The sequence below is a fragment of the Martes martes genome (assembly GCF_963455335.1).
Source record: "Martes martes genome assembly, chromosome: 12".
NCBI lineage: Eukaryota > Metazoa > Chordata > Mammalia > Carnivora > Mustelidae > Martes > Martes martes.
In genome coordinates this window covers 5,627,599-5,650,198 of record NC_137900.1, presented here as the reverse complement: position 1 = coordinate 5,650,198, position 22,600 = coordinate 5,627,599, and the positions used below count along the sequence as shown (strand labels likewise).

General features: G+C 35.0%; 1 protein-coding gene across 2 annotated transcripts in view; it reads left to right on the top strand.

The window, feature by feature from the left end:
- Positions 1–22,600, top strand: part of JAK2 (Janus kinase 2) — a 133,108-nt gene that overhangs the window by 80,951 nt on the left and 29,557 nt on the right. For both annotated transcript variants that reach the window (XM_080819571.1, XM_080819572.1), the window contains exons 7-14: positions 5,039–5,360; positions 6,123–6,242; positions 13,339–13,496; positions 14,469–14,580; positions 16,705–16,891; positions 17,572–17,699; positions 19,924–20,058; positions 21,558–21,645. In XM_080819571.1, coding sequence (XP_080675697.1) covers positions 5,039–5,360; positions 6,123–6,242; positions 13,339–13,496; positions 14,469–14,580; positions 16,705–16,891; positions 17,572–17,699; positions 19,924–20,058; positions 21,558–21,645 — 1,250 coding nt within the window. The remainder of the gene's footprint in view (positions 1–5,038; positions 5,361–6,122; positions 6,243–13,338; positions 13,497–14,468; positions 14,581–16,704; positions 16,892–17,571; positions 17,700–19,923; positions 20,059–21,557; positions 21,646–22,600) is intronic.

Genomic DNA, 22,600 nt, shown 5'->3' with positions numbered 1-22,600 from the left:
TCACCATGTTTTATATTAGATCCTTAGATCTTATTCATGTCATAACTGATCCAGCAGATTCTTTTATAAGTGCTCTATACTTCACATTCTCCAAATTACTCTTGTGCATATTGAATTTTGTCTTGCCTAACAGGATTTTTTGAAATACTGCTTCTACAACCCAGCTTTAATGGCTGTAAGACTTCTACTGTTTTTAAAGGTGTATATGATTATTATAAGAGTTCTTTGAGGTTTTTTTTAAGTTTGCAGACTAAATATATGTTTTACATATTGCATACTTAGGATTAGAAGTTCGAGGGTGTTATGAATCTGGTTAAAACTCTCTGTATTTCTTGAAATCCTTCTCTCAATAACTTTGTTTTAGTTACTCCTTTGCTAAGTGCCTTAAAAACAGTTACATACCCAAACTGCAGGGTATCAATTTCTGTTTCCTCTTTGGTTTAGATATTCTTGTTGTTGTCAGATATCTGTTAAGCCATAACCATAAAGTTCATTCATTTAAAATGAACAACTCGTGATTTTTTTGTTATTGAATTGTAAGGGTTCTTTACATATTTTTGGATACAAGTCTTCAGGTGAAAGTTGCAAATATATTCCCCATTCTTTGGACTGTTTTTTTACTTTCTTAAAAGTGTCCTTCATAATACAGAAGTTTAGATTTCGAAGTAATTTATTTTTTGTTTCTTGTGCCATGACAATTTAATATTAGATGAATAATTTCTCCTGAAGTAAATATGCCTGCCTTGCTTGCGTTTTTAATAATTTAACTCAACGGATATTTTCTGAATTCACATTTAATGCTTATTTCTGAGAAGTAATCAAGAAACTCCACTCAGTGTTAAAATATTCAAGATTGATGGGAGAATATATAAATGATTAGTTGTTGGCAGAATGAAATAAACTGTTTTGTTCCCAGAAAAACCCTGTAGGATATGGATCTCTGATTAGTATAATTAAATACATATTCCTTCCCCGACTTTAGAAAAATGCATGTAAAGTGCATCTTTGTGTGCCTGTGCCTGTGTGTTAGCTGTGTTTGTGGGTGTGGGTGCACACCTCTTTGTGCATGTGTATGCATTAGATACTTTGCTGTATGCCACTTCCTAGTTTAGATGTTATGGCTTAGGTATTAGAGCACAGAAAGTGAAGGAAAGCATAAAGTTTTTGTGTTTTCATTCTTCATGTGCTCTTTAAAATCCTAAGTCTACTAACAGGTGGGAAGAAGAGAACTGGAAAATGCAAAGAGTGTAAAGGAGACTGCTGAATTTGTAAACATTAGGCCAGGACCAAGGCCACTTATATAGCAACTGAGCTACTCACCTCATCTCACTAGACTCCTTTTCTAAAAAACTAAGTAAATAATAATGGAGTTTCTAATGGCCTACTCTAACTATAAAAATAAGCTATAGATTTCATTTTATAGTACAAAAAATAGTATACAGTTTCTAAGCCAAGGCTCAATTTCAGAATCTTTTGGAACCTCAATTTTAGCATTCTTTAAAAACTCAATATAAGAAAAGCATGAGAAAAAAATGTTTTATGCTTCAACATTATGTAACATGAGTTAACATTTCTCTTGGAAAAATTTTAGTGTTTCTAACAAGCCTGGTTCTGAAAGCATGATGCCGAAGTGGATTCACCATGTTCAAGAACCCACATGCCTATGGTATTCCCAAAGGAAGTATGTCTGGTCCTTTATGCCAGGCATCAATGTGGAAAGCTTTGTTTTATGTTGTTATTTTAAACTCCTCTTTTTATATCCAAATACCCTTTATTAAAAGTAGCCATTGGTGACTATATATTTTGCATTTTACAATGCAAAATTGCATACATTTTGCATTGTAAAATGTTTATATAAATTGTATTCAGATTTAGTAAGTTTCTTGGTAACTAATGTTTTCGACAGAAGTAGTTCAGCAAGAATCATTTGCATTCTGATTCTGTTTTTTAAATCTTTTCAGTGTTTATTCTAAACTTCCTGAGGCTCTCCTCTATGCTATCTAGACTTTTTAGATTTCATATATCTATTTATTTAGAAATATATAATTATTAGGAACAAAGTGTGACTTGTAAGATCTGAAAAAAAGAGTAGAATTTGATGACAGAGAGAGGGGAGTGATGGAGTGTGTAGAGACTCGTGGAAAAGGCCTTGTAACAGAAGGGAGCATGGGAAGAGTGAAGAGAGTCAGTATGGCTAGACCCCGAAGAGTTAGGAGGAGGCAAAGCAGGGACTAGATCAGAACCTGCAGAACCTTAGAACCATGTTGACAAGGTTATGAGCACTCAGAAACCATGGAAGGGTATTAAGCAATGGTGAAATGATTAAATTTGTGATTTTAAAAGATCCCCATGAGTCCAGTGTAGAAAACAAAGTCAGACAACAGTCAGAGTAAATGGAAATGCTAGTTGTCCAGAGACTAAAGCCATTGCAGTATTTTCTTCCAGGTGATGTGGTTAGTAATGAGTTAGTAGTGAGAAAAATGGGCAACTAAGAGAAGTATTTAGGAGGTAAACTCATGGGAACGTGGAACGTGGTGATGAATGGAATAATGGGAATCAGAGAAGGCAGAAGGCAGCATCAAGGATTACCTGGGTCTTGGGTGAATTGCAGTGCTATTTACTTAGATAGGAAATGCTGTAAGAGGATCTTTTAGGGGAGGACATCAGTAGGACTTATGAGTTGGGTTTGACATATTGTTTAAGGAACTTTGAAGACATTTAAATTAAATGATAGATTGACTTGCCTATGGAAGATAGGGGTATGGAGTTTAGAGGTCATTGCTAAAAGACAGATATCAGAGTCATTTGCATATAGAGAACCTAGAGAGTGAGAGTTTAAGTAAGAAGAGAAGAGGGTCTTAAGGCTTGAGGAACTTCAACATTAACCAGTAGGTAGGAGTGAAGGTGAAAAGGAGACTGAGAAGTATCCCAAGAGACAGGAATAAAGTGAGGAAAGCTAAGGGGAGAAAGTTGAAGGAGAGCCTGATCAGCAATGTTGGATGCTGTTGAAGAATGACAAGGGAGATGAATATGGGAATTTGGTTTAAACAACATGAAACTTTTTCTTGATTTTTAGCAAAAGCATTTTCTATGGAATGATGGAGCAGAAGCTAGACTGGAGTGAATTGAAGAGTAAGTGGAAATGGCTGTATAAACTCTTTCAAAATTAGGCCAGATAGGCTGTAGCTGAAGGGATATGCGGGACAAAGAAATTTTACATTTTAGTTGGGACGAACATTAGTCTTTTGTGGCTTGAAGAGAAATAAGAGCAAAGGTCCCCAGAGAGTAAATGTATATTAGAGGAAGAAAGGGGCTATAGGTAAATACGTGTCCAGGAAGTGGCGTTACCTTGCTGGTTTATAACTCATTTGTTGTAACAGGTGGGGAGGAGGAGGGAATGAATGCACATGAATGTGGATTTGCTAGCGGAATGTTGAGGGAGCTCTGCTTAGAGAAGCTTTTTTTCCTCCCTAAGAAAGAGATGAAGTCATTTGGTGAACATAAGGAGGAATACAGCTGAGGTCTGAGGCGGAAGAAAGGTAGGCGGTTTGAGAAGATTGGAGAGGGTTTGACATAGTTGTGGAACTTGGGAGAATTAGTTGAACAGAGAAGTGTTGTAAAATTGATGGTCGTGCTGAAAGCGTGTTTGAAATTGGTGGTGATGAATTTATACTGCCGTGTCTGCCTTATCAAATGACTCTCCAGCCCCTCTGCTGCCTGGGTACAAAACTGAGTGTTCCTCAGCGGGGTTCAGGCAGAGTAGGGGAGGGAAGAAGCCGTGGTATGCTAGTAAATGTGTAGCAACCAGTTCTCAAAAAAAAAAAAAAAAAAAAACCAAAACCCCAAGGATGTGATTTGTTTGCCATCTTTGCTGATATCCATGGTGTAAATCCTGCCTATGGCCAGTTTCAGGATATCAACCTGATGTGCCTGAATGTAGAATTGGGAAGAGATGAGCAATAGCAAATCTTTTACACCACTCACGTACCTCAAAAGCATAGGTAGTAGGAAAATGTAAAAATTTAAAATGTAAAATAATTAGGAAGTGATACATTTTGAGTATTACCTATAATTTTACTATAATTGTAACTATAGAACTTAAATTTTAATGATAGCTCTTTAGCAATCAACTGAATAGCCTTAAATGGTAAGCTCTCAGCATGGGCCAGCTGGAGCACTAGCTATAACTAGTCACATGCAGGATAGAGTGAGAAGTGATCTCATGGAGTGGTGGTGCACAGAATACTGTCAGACAGTGGGGAGTAGCATGTGATGTAGTCCTAGAGAAAGGTTGTCTGGATTTGATGATGCTTGAGCTGAGACTTTTGGAATGAGTTAGAGCCAACCAAGTAGGAGATAGGTGATAGGAAGGATTAGCATAGGTGAAGGCATGGAAATTTAATGCAGTTGCACCTTCAAAAATAAAATGCTCTTCGTTTGTCAGATATTTGAGTAGGAGGGAAGTCATCTCTCTTCTTTAGGGTATTTTACGTAGACATAGAATTACAGAAGCATCAGAACATTTCTAAGTAGAATTGTTTTGATGGCAAAGGAATTATTAGGAGTTATTGAAAAGGGCCTAGAAAATAGTATATACAAAAGAAGTATGTTTGCATAATGAACAACTGTGGCATCCAACAAAATGTAGCAGTTTCCAGAATTCAGATAAATTTTGGTGTACCGCATCATAGGAGATATTGCAACATGGTGCCAAAAAATTGATGTATAAGATAATCGGAGAAAAAATTTTTAGAGACTCCATTATTAACTAGACTAAGTCTTCATGTTATTAGGGGAAGAAAATTAACATATCCTTTTCTAAACATTTATGGTAACTCAAGAGAATTTTTATATGTATTCACATGATCAGTTAAAACCTTAATATTGTACACGTGGTGGCTGTGTCACCTTTCTCCGCTTGACCACTGTGTTGTAGCAGTTACCAGTCATGGAATAAGGTGGTAATTTCTCTCTCAGTGTCGTTTTAGATTTATTTTCCAATTTGTTTTGTTTTTCTGTGTGTGCTCTTTATCCCCAGCTACAAGACATTCTTACCAAAATGTGTTCGAGCAAAGATCCAAGACTATCATATTTTGACAAGGAAACGAATAAGGTACAGATTTCGCAGATTTATTGAGCAGTTCAGCCATTGCAAAGCCACTGCCAGAAACTTGAAACTTAAGTATCTTATAAATCTGGAAACTCTTCAGTCTGCCTTCTACACAGAGCAATTTGAAGTAAAAGAACCTGGAAGAGGTCCTTCAGGTGAGGAGATTTTTGCAACCATTATAATAACTGGAAACGGTGGAATTCAGTGGTCAAGAGGGAAACATAAAGAAAGTGAGACACTGACAGAACAGGTAATCCTTAATGATACGTTCTCATTCTTTGTTAATTTAAGTGAATGGCTATAGAAGCAGAGTAATTTTACTCACCGGAAACATGGTCTTGCAATTCTCTTCTCTCATTGATAGAAGAGAAAGTTTTTAGTAGTGTGAAGCCATCAAGGTCATATCAATAATTCTTTTCTCATTGTTCTTAAATGGTTTTTTATTTAGTTTTTTTTTTTTAATGACAAATGTTACTAATGGTTTTCTTATAGTTTTCAAAAAGGCTTGAATTCTAAAAGTGATTTTTAAGGTAGTTTTGCCTCTTTAGAATTTTGCTGTTACCGATGATAGGCACAATCATAAAATTTAATTGGAAAAAGTTAATTTTAATTGATTTTATGATTATGCATTCATTTTTTTAAGGTTTATACTGTAAGTTTTAAGTTTGTTCATATCTCTGTTCTTAGATTATTAGAGATTTACCTTTACCTTCCTTCTTTGGTGATTAAACTTACAGTTTTCTGACAATGGTTCCTATTGACGTTGATTGGATTGAAGGAAACTGTAGCATAATTAGATTCCTGGTACCTTTAATGCTCTCATTTTTAAGTCAAAGCAAGATACGGTTAAGTCTTAGGGTTGGATTATTGAGGGATAGAATCCCATTTAGTTACTGTCAATACTTTTTTATTTTAAAGAATTTGGTATGAATGTTATGTCCTTCGTAAGTTTTGTTTTAAAATGGCTCCCTTAGTTTTACCTGTTTTTAATTTCAAATGCTCTTAATTATAGGATTTACAGTTATATTGTGACTTCCCTGATATTATTGATGTTACTATTAAGCAAGCAAGCCAAGAAGGCTCAAATGAGAGTAGAATTGTAACTATCCATAAGCAAGATGGTAAAAATCTGGTAAGTTTGCTTTATAACCAAATAATGATTATGCTTATTGTCAGAAAATCTTAATACTAAAGTTATTTTCTCCTAGGAATTCTAGTTATAGTTTTAAATATAACTCTAAACATAAATTACCAGTTTAGTAAGGTTTTGGTTACATCTGGCTTTTGTGTCGCTACCAATACTATCTTCCCAGAGTTTCTTGAACTGTATTTTTCATTCATTTTTAGGATTAGCAAGGCAACAGTTACTCCCCCCCAACCCCCATTACTCTGGATTGTGCTAATTCCCTGTTGTAATGCTCCCTCTGGACTATATTCTTTTTCTTTTATCCAGTAGGGATGTGCATAATTCCGCTCATACTGCCTAATTAAAGGAGTAAAAGAAATTAAAACAATGCTTTCTGGGATTCGCGTAACAGTGTAAACCAATCCCAGGTTAGCCCTACCCAAAACACATGACTGGTTCTAAAAGATTAATTTTTTCTCTTCTTTGATTAGCTGTGGAAAACCCACATGTTTTTTAATTTTTTTAATGTCAAATACAATGTGATTTTAGTTTCAGATGTACCACATCATGATTTGACAATTCTATACTTACACAGTGCTTGCCATGGTAAGTGTAGTTAGAAATCCCACTTACTGTAATTGAAAGGGAAGAAGTAAATTCCTGTATACTTTTCTCTTAAATTGGCTTACTTACGTGGCTCTTTTTTCTAACTCCAGTGTTTTTTGACCTCCTGGCTTAAACATCACATTAATGTTATTTGTTCGTTTAACTTCAGTATTTGCATGACCTCTCTCTATATTTTATGGTTATATTGACTAAAATTATAACTAACTTGTAATTCACTTTAGTCAGCATACTTTCCTGTTCTTAGGTAAAAATGTGTAAATAGTGTACAGCTACTACCTACTAGGCTATGAGCTTCTTGAATGTAAGGGTCATTTTGGGCTATGTGTTTTTACCCTCTGCACCTTGCATAATACTATAGGTCCTACTTTAGAAACAGCTTGGGACGCCTGGGTGGCTCAGTTGGTTGGACGACTGCCTTCGGCTCAGGTCATGATCCTGGAGTTCCGGGATCGAGTCCCGCATCGGGCTCCCAGCTCCACGGGGAGTCTGCTTCTCCCTCTGACCTTCTCCTCGCTCATGCTCTCTCTCACTGTCTCTCTCTCAAATAAATAAATAAAATCTTTAAAAAAAAAAAAAAGAGCTTGATCTGTATTTCATGGATCAGTGGAAGGATGATTAATAACTTTCAACCACAATGTGGAATTAAGAGAAGAATTTATTCTGTAAATTTTTATTCTGTATTATATTTATTCTGTAAATTTCAAAACTACACTTGTGTATTGTATAAATACACCTAAATACTTATATAAGCATACCTTGGAGATATGGTGGATTCATTTCTCGGCCACCACAATAAAGCAAATACCACAATAAAGGGAGTCAAATGAATTTTTTTTTTTGGTTTCCTAGTGCATATAAAAGTTATGTCTACACCAACTGTAGTCTACTCAGTATGCAATAATGTTACATCTAAAAAAAATGTACATACCTTAATTAAAAATACTTTATTGCTAAGAAATGCTGACCATCATCTGAGCTTTCAGAGAGTTATCATATTTTTGCTGGTGGAGGATCTTGTCTCAGTGTTAATGGCTGCTAACTGATCAAGGTGCTATTTGCTAAAGGCTAGGGTAGGCTATGGCAATTACTTAAAATAAGGCAACAGTGAAGTTTGCACTGTCAGTTGACTCTTCCATTGACAAGTGATTTCTCTGTAGCATGTAATGCTCCTTGATAGCTTTTTTATTTTATTTTTTTCAGTGTCCCAAATTCATTGTTTGTGCACCATACCCAATGCTCCATATAATACATGTCCTCCATAATACTCACCACCAGGCTCACCCAACCCCCACCCTCCTCCCTTCCAAAACCCTCAGTTTGTTTCTCAGAGTCCACAGTCTCTCATGGTTTGCTCTCCCTCCAGTTTCCCCCAACTCATTTCTCCTCTCCATCTCCCAATGTCTTCCATGTTATTCCTTATGCTCCACAAGTAAGTGAAACCATAAGATAATTGACTCTCTCTGCTTGACTTATTTCACTTAGCATAATCTCTTCCAGTCCTGTCCATGTTGATGCAAAAGTTGGGTATTCATCCTTTCTGATGGAGGCATAATACTCCATTGTATATATGGACCATATCTTCTTTACCCATTCATCCATTGAAGGGCATCTTGGTTCTTTCCACAGTTTGGCTTTTGTGGACATTGCTTCTATGAACATTGGGGTACTGGTGGCCCTTTTCACTACATATGTATCTTTGGGGTAAATATCCAGTAGTGCAATTGAAGGGTCATAGGGTATTCTATTTTTAATTTCTTAAGGAATCTCCACACTGTTTTCCAAAGTGGCTGCACCAACTTGCATTCCCACCAACAGTATAAGAGGGTTCTAAGCCAGGGTTCCCCTTTCTCCATATCCTCTCCAACACTTGTTTACTGTTTTCTTAATTTTGGCCATTCTAACTGGTGTAAGGTGGTACCAGTGCGGTTTTGATTTGAATCTCCCTGATGGGTAATGATGATGAACATTTTCTCATGTGTCTGCTAGCCATTTATATGTCTCCTTTGGAAAAGTGTCTGTTCATGTCTTCTGCCCATTTTTTGACATGATTATCTGTTTTGTGTGTGTTGAGTTTGAGTTCTTTATAGATCTTGGATATCAGCCCTTTGTCTGTAGTGTCATTTGCGAATATCTTCTCCCATTCCATGGGTTGCCTCTTCATTTTCCTTTGCTGTGCAGAAGCTTTTGATCTTGATGAAGTTTCAAAAGTTCATTTTTGCTTTTGTTTCCTTTGCCTTTGGAGACATATCTTGAAAGAAGTTACTATGGCCGATGTCGAAGAGGTTATTGCCTGTGTTCTCCTCTAAGATTTTGATAGATTCCTGCCTCATGTTGAGGTCTTTTTGCTTGATAGCTTTTTACCCACAATAGAATTTCTTTCAAAACTGGAGTCAATCCTCTCAAAGCAAGTTGCTGCTCTTTCAACTAAGTTGAGGTAATATTCTAAATCCTTTCTTACTATTTCAATAATCTTTACATTTTCACCACGAGGAGGTTCCATTAAAAAAAAAAAAAACACTTTCTTTGCTCATCCATAGGTAGCAGCTCCTTATCCATTCAAGTTATATTATGAGATTGTAGCCACATTTGAAATTTTTAAAAAATTTTTTAAAGATTTTATTTATTTATTTGAGAGAGAGGGAGAGAAAGAGAGAGAACTAGAGCACACATGTGCAATTGGGGGTAGGGGAGAAAGAGAGGCAGAGAATCCAAGCAGGCTCCTCACCGAGCACAGAGCCTATGTGGGGCTCAATCCCAGAGCCCTTGAGATCATGACCTGAGCTGAAATTAAGACTCACAGGCTCAGCTGATTGAGCCACCCAGGTGTCCCATATTTTCAGCCTCCACTTCTAATTCTCTTGCTATTTCCACCACTACTGCAATTACTTCTTCCCCTGAAGTCTTGAACACCTCAAAGTCATCTGTGAAGGTTGGAATCAACTTCTTCCAAACACCTCTTCATGTTGATATTTTGACCTCTTCTCATGAATCACAAATATTCTGACATCTGGAATGGTGACTCCTTTCTGGAAGGTTTTCAGTCGATGGCCCAGATCTGACAGAGGAATCACCATCTATGGCAGCAATAGCCTTAAGAAATATATTTCTTAAATAATAAGACTTGAATATTAAAATGACTCCTTGATCCACAGGCTGCTGAATGGATGTTGTGTTAGTAGGCATGAAAACATTAGTCTCATTGTTCATCTCCAAGATGAGTAATGAGCAAATGCTATGGGAAAAGTGGCACTGATAGACTTGCTTTTGATGCAGGGTTTCCACAGACCTTCAATGTGTTTGTTTGTTTGTTTGTTTGTTTTTAAAAAAGGCTGTATCTGAGAAATGCACTAAATGAATTGCACTGTAACAGGGTATGCCTTCATTCTGTAAATGTGGTGTTTATAAAAAAGTAAGTATTTCTAGAAGAGTTTATTGATACTTACGTGAACATTGTGTAGTAATGTAAAGAACTTCTTTATGGGTTGATATTTGGACCTCTTGGCTTTATTTTTAAGTCTGAAACATGGAGAGGTTAAGTAACTTTCCAAGATCATAGTATTAGTTAAGTGATAGGACCTGTGTAAACACAAATGCATGATTTGACAACTTAAGCCCATCACTGTGACAGTGCCCTGTTTGTTGAGTAGTCCTGAAGCTCCTCAAAGTATTGCATTTACATTTTGTTAGAATCCCTCTAAAGATTAATTTGGGAAGAATGGATATTTCTTTACCATAGTACATTTTCTATTTAAGGGATACATTATATTTCTCCTTGTATCCAAGTATTATGTTTTTCAGTAACTTTTTTCCTTTAAGATTTTATTTATTTATTTGACAGAGAGAGAGCACAAGGAGGCAGAGCAGCAGGCAGAGGGAGAGGGAGAAACAGATTCCCCACGAGCAGGGAGCCCAAGGCGGGGATCATGATCCCGGGGTCCTGGGATCATGACCTGAGCTGAAGGCAGACGCTTAACCAACTGAGCCATCTGGGCATCCTTGTAGTTCAGTAACTTGATGGTTTTATTCATATCGATACATCATGTTTCTTGCTGAATTTTATTCATGATATATTATGCTTTTTCTGTCACTTAATAGGATTCAGAACCTTTTCTCAATATTTATTTTTCTAACACATTATTGCTAGATATGAGAAATAAATTTTTGCTTTTATTAGTTACACTTTAAAAACCATCCTTTTACTCTTTATTCTGACACTTTTCTTTGTCTTTCTTTTTCTCTTTTAAAAAAATATGGTAAAATACATTTCATGAAATTTAGCATCTTGATTTAGCTCTTCTGCTTCTGGGTATATATCCAAAGGAAACAGAATCACCACCTCAAAGAGATATTTTTACCCCCATGTTCATTGCAGCATCCTTGGATGTTATCAATTTTGAAATATTTTGCCAAACTGATGGGACAAAAATTGCTATCCTGTGTTATATTTCATTTCCTTAATTAGAACCTGAGATGGAGAAATTTCTCTGTGTTTACAAACCAGCTGTTTGTCTCTCTCTTCTGTGTATTGTCTTTTCATATGCTTTGACTAATTTTCTTTTCTGTTTTTAATTGATTTATAGCTCTTCTTTCTCTCTCTCTCTATATATATATTGCGTATTAATCCTTTGATGTACAGATTTACAATTCCCCAGTCTTTTAACATTGTTTATGGTATCTTTTTTTAGTACTTATTTTTAAATTTTTTTTATTTTTTGAGAGAGAGAGAGAGAAAGAGAAAGCTTGAGCAGGTGTGGTGAGGGGCAGAGGGAGAGGGAGAAAATCTGAAGGAGGCTCCATGCCCAGTGTGGAGCCAGACATGGGGCTCAGTCTCACAACCCTGAGGTCCTGACCTGAGCCAAAATCTAGAGTTGGACCCTTAATCAACTGAGCCATCCAGGCATCCCTAGTACCTATTTTTATGGCCTAATTGTGTTAGGTAAATCCCTATTATAGTTCTGATACATCACACACTTCTCTCATTATGCTTTTGGGATAAATCTGTATTCTGTGTTCTCATTATGACTAAATATTGTGCATTGCTGAAGCAAGTAGTATTCTGTAATCACATTTCCATTCTTAGCAAGTTTTTGTTTTTCTGGGGATTAATCACTACTTCAACTTTTTTCCTTCATATGTATTCTTTCTCTGTACCTCTATTTCCTATGAGCACTCTGTGAAGTAGCTCACTTCTCAGCACATCTTTTCATATATCAAACATTGTATGACTTCTGTTTCTTTCCTGGAAAAGGCACTTTGAGATCACTGGTTTTGCTCTCTCATCTGGACTGGAAGCTCTTTCGACCTTCGTATCTGTCATCTTTGGGCATCCTTCTCTTATTACCCTGGGAGTTATCTTGTCTGTCTTTACTTGGATCCCTGGTTTTCTGAATCTCATATTTGTGTTGTTTTTCTGCCAGTACCTGTTGGTATTTTTGTTGGGATTGTGACAAATTAGAAAATTAATTTAGGGAGGATTTTTACAATTTTATGATGTTGAATTTTCCTACCCAATAACATGGTAAATCTCTATATTCAAATAAAAAGTTACATTTTAACACTAGTGTTTTGAAGTATTTTAAAAATGATTTTGCTCATTTTTTGGTGAAGTTTAATATTAGATACTATTTTTGTGTATGTACTGGTATAAATGAGGCTATTTTTTCATTGTATAATCTAATTGACTATTTTTTACATATGTGAAAGCTGTTTTTTGTATCCTACTATCTTAAGGAATTAATCTTTGTGTTGTAGTAGTTTTATAATTGTCTTCTTTTGTATTCCCCAAGTATACAACCATATAATCTCCAAATTGAGATTGTTCTACCTCCTTGTTTCCAATTTCTATTATATTTCTTTCTGTGGCCTGATTATGTTAATTAAGTACAATACAACGCATTAAGTATTGGGCTTTCTGTCTTACTCCTGATTTGAGGAGAGGTTGCTTCTTTCATTAAATAAGGTGTTTTTCCATTAGATGTTGCATTTTAGGCTGATTATATGCTCACTTATGCATGTATGATACAATCATAACATACCTATGTATGATTTGGTTTAGACTACATACCTTTGAACTTACGGTATGAATGTTTTAACCTTAGCCATGTATATTTGGTATGTAAAAATAAATGCTCATTATTTCTAATTAGTACCAACTTTTGTATCAGACTAGATAGATTTCTCATTGAGATGACTGACATATTTGTCTAATAGGGTTATTGGGAAATATAGTAAAATTGTGGATGAAAAGTGAACTGGAAAAATGTGATAAGCCCATATTTGAGGGGGTCTTAAATATCATACACAAGAACTTACAATTCAGATTGGGTAGTTTGGGAGCCATGAAAGACATTTCAGTAATTTAGAAGAAAATTAATTTGGGTAATTAATCTAACAACATGAAGTGAATTTTTAATATGTAACATGCAGTTGACTTTTTAAATGATACTGATTATTTCCTTTTCTTTTCTTTGTTTAGGAAATTGAACTTAGCTCATTAAAAGAAGCTTTGTCCTTTGTGTCATTAATTGATGGCTATTATAGATTGACTGCAGATGCACATCATTACCTCTGTAAAGAAGTAGCACCTCCAATGGTCCTTGAAAATATACAAAGCAACTGTCATGGTCCAATTTTGTGAGTAATACTGACTTTAAAAGTAAATTTTTTAAAAAGTCAATGAGATACTGACAGAGAATATTACATAATGAAATGATACATGTAGGTTTAGGAGTTGAGGAACAAAATACTATCTTATGTGGCTGAAATTTCTTTTTTATTTTTAAACAAAAGTCTGTTTGCAATTAGATTACATAATAATTGGAATTATTTAGGATATCATTTGCTGTCTGTATCCCACTCTATAATACTTAATTGTACAGTCTGACATTTTGTTGCATTGGTGCGCTTAAGTAATTCTTGGGTGTTAATTTTTTTTAAAAATCCTCCAAATTTATACTTCATTAATTTTGAAATACTACAGAGGAACCACAATGCAAAATTTGATAATAATTATTATTAATAATATTATTTTTAATAATTATTATTTTTGGGTAATGCAGCTCCTTCTACTGAATGCTTTGAACACAAGATGTATATGATGTCCCTCTTTCAGAGACGAATGCTGGGTAGTACTTTCTCTAGTGATGAAAATGAAGGTGGTTCATTTCTCTGCTGTGTGATGCAGTAGCCACTAGTATAACTGAGGAAACTGAATTTTAATTTCTTTTCTTTTATTTATTTATTTTTTAAAGTAGGCTCCCTGCTGGGTGAGGCTTAAACTCACAAACCTGAGATCCAGACCTGAGCTGAGGTCAAGAGTCAGATGTTTAACTGACTAAGCCACCCATGTCCCCTGAGGAACTGAATTTTTAAATTTAATTTAATAACTATATTTAAATAGCAACGTGCAGCTATTAGCTACCACATGGATCTGCATAGTTATAGACCTTTACTTTAATACCAGATAAAGCCAACTATCATGCATAACATTTGTTTTGCCCAAGTCCTAGTTATCTCTCAGCCGTAGGTACTTTAGTGATTGGCATTTTGGTCTTAATGTCATGGCATTTGCTACATTATCATTCAAGTTAACTTCTTTACCTTTAGAATGGATTTTGCCATCAGTAAACTGAAGAAAGCAGGCAATCAGACTGGACTCTATGTACTTCGATGCAGTCCTAAGGACTTTAATAAGTATTTTCTGACTTTTGCTGTTGAGGTTAGTATTTCTCATTAATGGTAACATTTTCTTTTTTAAATTTTATTTCCCATTCCACTCTCTTCCTCTGGCAAATGTAACATCTTTATTTAGTCTGTGTAATTACCCCTTCATGTTGATCTACCATTGTTTCTTTTTTTAATACTCAGAATTATAGGTCTGGATATGATAACTAGCATAAAAATGCTTAGTTTCTCTTAGGGATTCTATATCAATAAATGAGATGTAATTTCTATAATTTTTATAAAAATATGAAACTATTTATAATGTCTATATTTGGAATTTATTTTTTGATGTTTGGATATTACTAGTGTGTCATATTTTTTCAAGCCTCTTCAAGTCTCTTTTCACAAAAATGGAGATCTTTACAAAAACACATAGGACTAAATAAATCAAAAGAAAATTTTGCTTTTACTGGTAGTGGTTACAGAATTAGAGTGAAATAGGTCAATGACAAACAAATATAGCACTTTTAACTAGTGATTTTCCAGTATTCAGAATAACGCTCAACATTATATATGTTTTAAAGATAATAGTACAGTAAAACCACACGATTAGTACAAATAATTTTGGATCTTTTCTAAGATTGCTTATTACCCAAAGTATTTAAAAAGATACTATCACTTATAACACAGTTTTTGGTATAAATCTTGAGAAACTTTATAGCAGGTTCCAAAATTTATCTTATTTTTCCAAAGTATAGAGTGAGGATTTGGTTATTCAGTTATTTTAATTTTTAGAAAATGCATTCATATTTAGCATGTAGAATAGATTAATTGTCCATAAATACAAAAAGTGAAGGTTACTCAGTGCATTTAATATTGTATAATACCAATAATCTATCCTAATTTCATTGCATCTTCTAATACAACAGTCCATTATAGTCAATTATCAATTCAAAATGTATTTGTTTATGTTTACTGTATTTGCTTAGCCTAATATGAGGACTGTTATATTAGAGAGTGTATGATATAATCTTGCTTTAAGAAATATATCTTTTGGAAAAAGTAGGAAGATATACCTAAAAAGTATTAAATTGATCAGTGTAATTGTTCAATATAGACAATAACAAAAGGTTAGAATTAAGAAAGTGCCTTTTTTTTTTTAAGATTTTATTTATTTATTTGAGACACAGAGAGAGAGTGAGCACATGGAGAGGGACAGAATGAAAGGGAGAAGCAGACTTCCTGTTGAGCAGGGAGCCTGGTGTGGGTTTTGATCCCAGGAACCTGAGATCATGACCTGAGCGGAAGGCAGATGCATAACTGACTGAGTGACCCAGGTGCCCCACCCCAGCAAACACTTTTAGGGTAGAGAGGACTGAAGGTATTTTGTCCATTTTTTTTTTAAATAAATGGTCCCATGGAGGTTGAATATGCTAGTAAGAAGCTGAAAAAATAGATGAAGAAGTTCATCATATTGTATATAAAAATAGAGAATATTAAAATCACCATATGAGAGGTAGCTGTATAGATACAGTAGTGGCACAATGAATGGGTAATCACCTCTGCTTGTGAGGTGAGGTCAGGGTTGTTAAGGAGGACCTCACAGAAAAGAAGATACTTGAACTGACTGTTAAGAAATGTCTCAAAGTCCATTGCTCAGAAGGAGAGGATGTATATTCATAGGTAAAGAGATAGCATGTACATTTACAAGGCATGAAACAACATGGCATTTGCTTGAAATTTTTGAAGTCGTTTAGTATAGCTAGAACATAGGTTGTATGTCAGCACTGGTAGAAGGTGAAGTTGGAGATGGCATCAGAAGCCAGCTCATGGAAGGCCTTATGATCTAAAATGGTTTTAGATTTTATCTTGTAAATTTTATCTTGTAAAAAACCATTAAGGATGGTATTATTATTGTTAATTACCATTGCTTTCTTACTTGCTTTTTAAGAAAATTGACCGTTAAGCCATTTATGATAGGGGTACGTAATTATCATCAGATACCTTTTTGAGGAACCAGGCACTCCTATCACCCTATACCAGTACTACGTTAAGATTCAGAGTTCAAATGTCTAAATGTTCTGTTGGCTGTTTTTGTGATAACATTTTTGTCACAATAATTACTGTTTTGACCATTGTAATTTTGCCTTCTGTTTCTTTTATAATTAAACTTATATAGCGAGAAAATGCCATCGAATATAAGCACTGTTTGATTACAAAAAATGAGAATGGAGAATACAACCTCAGTGGGACCAAGAAGAACTTCAGTAGCCTTAAAGATCTTTTGAATTGCTACCAGATGGAAACTGTTCGCTCAGACAGTATAATTTTCCAGTTTACTAAATGTTGTCCCCCAAAGTTGAAAGGTAAAATAATTTTCTTGTTAGTTTTAAAATACTCGTCATGGATTGTGTATATGGTAGCCTCCTACACTCTTCAGCATCTTGCTTTTAAAGGAAATAGAAAAGAAGCAGCTTGAAAAACAGAATTTTGTCTCATTGTCTAGTATAAGCATCCTCAAATAGGATTGTTCAGTTTGATTTAGGTTGTCTAGACATGACCTGAAATTCTATAATTCTGAAATGGCATTTAAGAAATGGTAACCTCATGGTATAAAATCCCTCACTTACTTACTGAACTGTGAAAGACTCCAGTACCAAATTCTCCTATGTTATTCTAAGTAAAACCTTCATACTCTTTTGGAATTTTAATTTCTGTGCTTTTAAAAGAAAGTAAGATTGGGAATCCTTGAAGTAACAGATTTATTAAAAATTATTAAATTATTTATGAAAAAGTATATCAGTTAAGGGAATCATTACAATTTTGAAAGTGTGACATAACTCGTTAAAATATATCAAAGTTCAGTGAGTAAATTCCTAAAATAAATTTCTGTTCATTAAAAAAATTAACAAGTTGTTAAGTGTTTTTTATATATAGAACACATTTTATTTTACTCCTTTGGAGCAGTTTATATCCTCAATGTATTTTGGTTATATACATTTTTTTCATTGCTTCTTTTCTTCTTCTTTTTTTTTTTTGGTAACAGATAAATCAAACCTTCTAGTCTTCAGAACCAGTGGCGTTTCTGATGTTCCCACATCACCAACATTACAGAGGCATAATAATGTGAACCAAATGGTGTTTCACAAAATCAGAAATGAAGATTTGATTTTTGTAAGTCATTAGGTGCTAATTATTATCTTTTTTGTCCTTTTAAAACAACTGTTTTCTTAACTTCCTATCCCACGTTATTCATTCATGGGACATTTGGAATTATTCCGTTATAACCTATAAATTCAGAAATTTATTTCAGTTTAAATATTTTTATTTCTTGTGCAAATGTGATACCAAACTTGAGTTAGAAATTAGCAAAACTAATTATTTTAATAAAGGAATTTTATTCTCTTTTTAAGAATTTAAAAATATTTCTTTGTGAATCTTAATTTAAAAATTAAAAATCTTCGTCTACAAAAGACCTGTATCTTAATTCTCAAGTTCTCAAGAAGTAAGGGAAATGCAAGGGATTAAAAATAAAGAAGGAACTGAAGACAGAGTGTACTTACTGATGTTTGGGCTGCAGAACATGTTAGGGGGTCGGGATTAGTTTGACTAATCAGGCGAATTAAGATCTAAAAGCAACATTAAGAAGGGCCAAGCCTTAAGACCTACATAAGACCAGGAGTTAAAAGTGAGACCATCTCTGAATAAAGCCAACACCCTCAAGTAAATACATCCTCAGTGAAACAACATGGATTATGAAAAATTCACCCACTGGAAAAAGAAAAAAAGGAGTGTTGTCTGTTTTAGTTGGGCTCTTGGGAAAGAAGTGTCTTCTGAGAAGTTGTAACCATAAACTTTTCAGTTTAGATTTCTTTATACCATCTGCATAATCTGAGACATCCTCAGCCAAAAAATTAAAATAAAAGAAGCAAATACAAAATCTTTTTTTTTTTTTAAGATTTTATTTATTTATTTGTCAGAGAGAGAGAGAGAGCGAGCGAGCACAGGCAGGCAGAGGCAGAGGGAGAAGCAGGCTCCCCGCGGAGCAAGGAGCCCGATGTGGGACTCGATCCCAGGATGCTGGGATCATGACCTGAGCCGAAGGCAGCCACCCAACCAACTGAGCCACCCAGGCGTCCCGCAAATACAAAATCTTTTTGAAAGAAATTACTCTTGACCTTTGCCATCCAGGATCTCCTCAAATAAACTACTCTAAACATGAGTGTTTAGTCAAAAATTTTAAAACATACAGGGAAATAACTCAGGATTAAGCAAGAGTCAGCAGACCAAAAAACATCAAAATTAGACCTCCAAGAACTTCATATAACAGACTTTTCAGATTGACATGATAAAATACATGTACATGTTTAAAGAAACAAATGGAGTTAAAAACATGGAAAAGAATCAAGACATTATCAAAAAGACCAGAATGATTTGGAGGAAGGAAAATATAGAAATGAAAAAATATGCTCATTGACATTAAAACAAAATAGACAAGTTAGAAAGCAGGTTACTCATGAGTGAAGGGAGAATTAGTGAATTACAAAATAGACCTGAAAATTATTCAGTTAACAGCAGATAAGGAGGAAGAAATGGAAATTATGAAAGAGAGCTTCAGGGACAAGGAGAGGGAAAATGAGAAAGACCAACTGATGTCTGAGTCCTATAAAGAAACAGTAGATAGAATTATACAGAAATATAAAGATAGGGATCCCCATGTGTGTAACAGCGAACAAAGAGCTGCTACATGACTTAATGTCACAAGACTAGTAACAGTAGAGCTTCAGTTTGAACACAGGCGGCCCTACTTTAGCACTCAGGCTTTCAACAGTTGTTTTGTAAGGACATGCAAGAAGTTCTAGTAATAGTAGTAATGACCAACACTTTATCGAGCATTTACTATGTGTCGTGTACTGTACTCAGTGCTTTCATGTGTTCATTCATTTATTGTTCATAACAATACTATGGAAAAACAATTCTTCCCATTCCTCAGAGGAGAAGACCAGGATAGCTGCATCCCAGAGAGGTACAGTAGCGTGTCCAAGGTCACACAGCTAGGAAGTGGTGATGAGGAACAATCCACCTTCTGCCTCCATAGACCATACTGTAGTGCCTTCTCTGTTACGAGAGGCATACAAAAGTATTCGTATGTAAGTAAGTGTAGGTAAACACTGACATTGTGAAAATAAAGTGATACTTATAGCTAATTTCAGGGGGTTTAAGAACATGATGGATCCAAAATGCACTTTATTCATTAATCCTGTTCTGTCTTTTATTACAGAATACAATTAGTATTTGCTCATGGATTTTTAAAAACTCTGGCATTAAACATGTTTCCTAATTCCTACATCTTTCTTCATCTTTCTTCATTCTTTTTTCCCCCTTTTTTCTTTTGAAGAATGAAAGCCTTGGCCAAGGCACTTTTACAAAAATTTTTAAAGGTATAAGGAGAGAAGTAGGAGATTATGGTCAACTACATGAAACAGAAGTTCTTTTAAAAGTTCTGGATAAAGCTCACAGGAACTATTCTGAGGTATGTATATTCTTTGTGTAGCTTATGTAGTTTCTGATATTTAAATATATGCTCTCATGTTGACAGAACACATTCATGCTTGGAGTTTTTCAAAACTGTAATTTTTGAAAATATATTATTTCAAGGACCTTTCTGATGATGCTTTCTGGGGGAGGCTACAGAAAATTATAGAATTTTTTTTAAAGATTTTATTTATTTGTCAGAGAGAGAGTGAGCACAAGCGGGGGAGCAGGAGGCAGAGGGAGAAGCAGGCTCCCCGCTGAGCAGGGAGTCCCATGCAATGTGAGGCTCAATCCCAAGACCCTGGGATCATGACCTGAGCCGAAGGCAGAAGCTTAACTGACTGAGCCACCAAGGCTTCCCTAGAATTTTTTTGATAATAACTTACTTCCACATTAATTACTCTTAACATTGTATTATGGGTATTAGTACATCTCTGCATATGTTAAGGCAGGAGCTTTCAAACTTGGCTCTCCAATGTTTTATGGGTTCCACAGATTTCCTTCACAGCTTATTTTTTAAAATTTTTGACAGGCACTGTACTAAGGGACACTCTAGGTGAAATATTGATGCCTCTGGACACCATCCAGAGATGCTAGCCAGCAGAAAGCCAGTTGTTAGTTGCCAGGATCCTTAACATAGCAAGACATCACCAACATGACATAACAAACAAACACTTATGACACTTAAAAGGTATTAAATGGTATTAGTGGAAGGAGACGTGAAACATCTGAGTGAGTGTTTTTCTAATCCAGAATACCACAGTGTTGGTGATTTTGATCTTCTTCAGCTGTCCCCAGAAGTTCTAGTGAAAGGTTGGTTGAGTTAGAGTGACAGAAATACCATGCTGGTCTTCTTGACATAATTGTCATATTTTATTTGCACAGAGAACATTCTTTTTTTTTTTTTAAGATTTTATTTATTTACTTGACAGAGATAAATCACAAATAGGCAGAGAGGCAGGCAGAGAGAGAGGGGGAAGTAGGCTCCCCACTGAGCAGAGAGCCTGTTGTGGGGCTCGATCCCAGGACCCTGGGATCATGACCTGAGCTGAAGACAGAGGCTTAACCCACTGAACCGCCCAGGTTCCCCCACACAGAGAACATTCTTAATCCCTTGGGAAGTTGTTTGAAGCTCGCATCCATTTACTTGAGTCCCTTATCACTGTCTCTGGTGTCTGCCTCTGTGCTCTCCCCCAGGTGCTGGGGGTCCAAGGCTGTTGATCTCACAGCATTTATGTGGCTCTGTGCCACTATTGCACGCTCTCTCTTTGCTATTTCTTACAGCAGGCTTACTCAGGGGTTTCCTCAGAATGAACTCTAGCATCGAGGTTGATAGCAGTCACAGGTCCATATAAGGGAACCAAAGCAGCCTTATCTGTAGTCCTGCTGGGAATAGGAGAAAGCGCATTTCTCATATAGCAGACAGTATCTTTCTGACCTTTGAACATTTATAGACACAATAATTCTTTTGCATTTTTATGTTTTTCTTTTCCTTAGTCTTTCTTTGAAGCAGCAAGCATGATGAGCCAGCTTTCTCACAAGCATCTAGTTTTAAATTATGGAGTGTGTGTCTGTGGGGAGGAGAGTAAGTAAAACTACAGACTTATGGTAATGTTATGCCTTCTCAGAGCATCTATTTTTGTTTATAGAGAAAATTCAATTTCAGGATCATAACTAAATATCACTATAAACCATAATTTAAGAAGAGTTAAATATTGTTGAAATTAAAAACTGTTCAGTGATGTCTTCTAAAAAAGGAAACTATTTAGTAAAATTAAAATGCAGAAGATAGTTAACATAACTTATGTTAAAATGCCCTGAGTAGTAGAGTATTAGAGTAAACAAATGTCTTACAACCTTTCCTGGTAACCATAGCAATACAAATTATGGCTGGTTCAGTATCATTGGAATGACTGGCTATTTCAGTACAAGTTTCTTTGGAATTATTGAAAAAAACATAAATATAAATGATAGACTGAATTTTTAATGGAACTGACTAAAATGATTAGATATTCAATATAGTCTGTGTCTAAATTTAGACCATAAAAACTCATGAACTTTACATTCAGAAAATTACTTATGTATAATTCTCCATTTTCCTTCATAGTGTAGATTAAATATGCATCCACATTTATGCAATACTTCTTCATATCTTTGAAAACTGATAATCATTTCAAAGGCAGGGATTTTCAAATCTGTTCTGTGGAGATATTTCAGATATCTCAGGGTTGATGAAGTGAAAGTAAATCTAACTACAGTAATGGAGACTTCTCACTTATTCCCAGCTTGAGTAGTTATGTATTTATTTTTTTTATTGATTGATATTTCTCATAATTTTCCATTTAGGGGAAGAAAAAAACACATTTTTTTTTAAAAAGTTTGAAAACAGTGTTTCAGAGCATGTAATTCCAGTTCTTATGCTTGCTTTTAGGTTTATTTCATTGATTCTGTGATGTACTTTTTTCACATTTAAAAATACCTGAAATTGGAAAGTGTGATATAATCGATGACATGTCATAATTTAATTCTGTTTTTCTTTT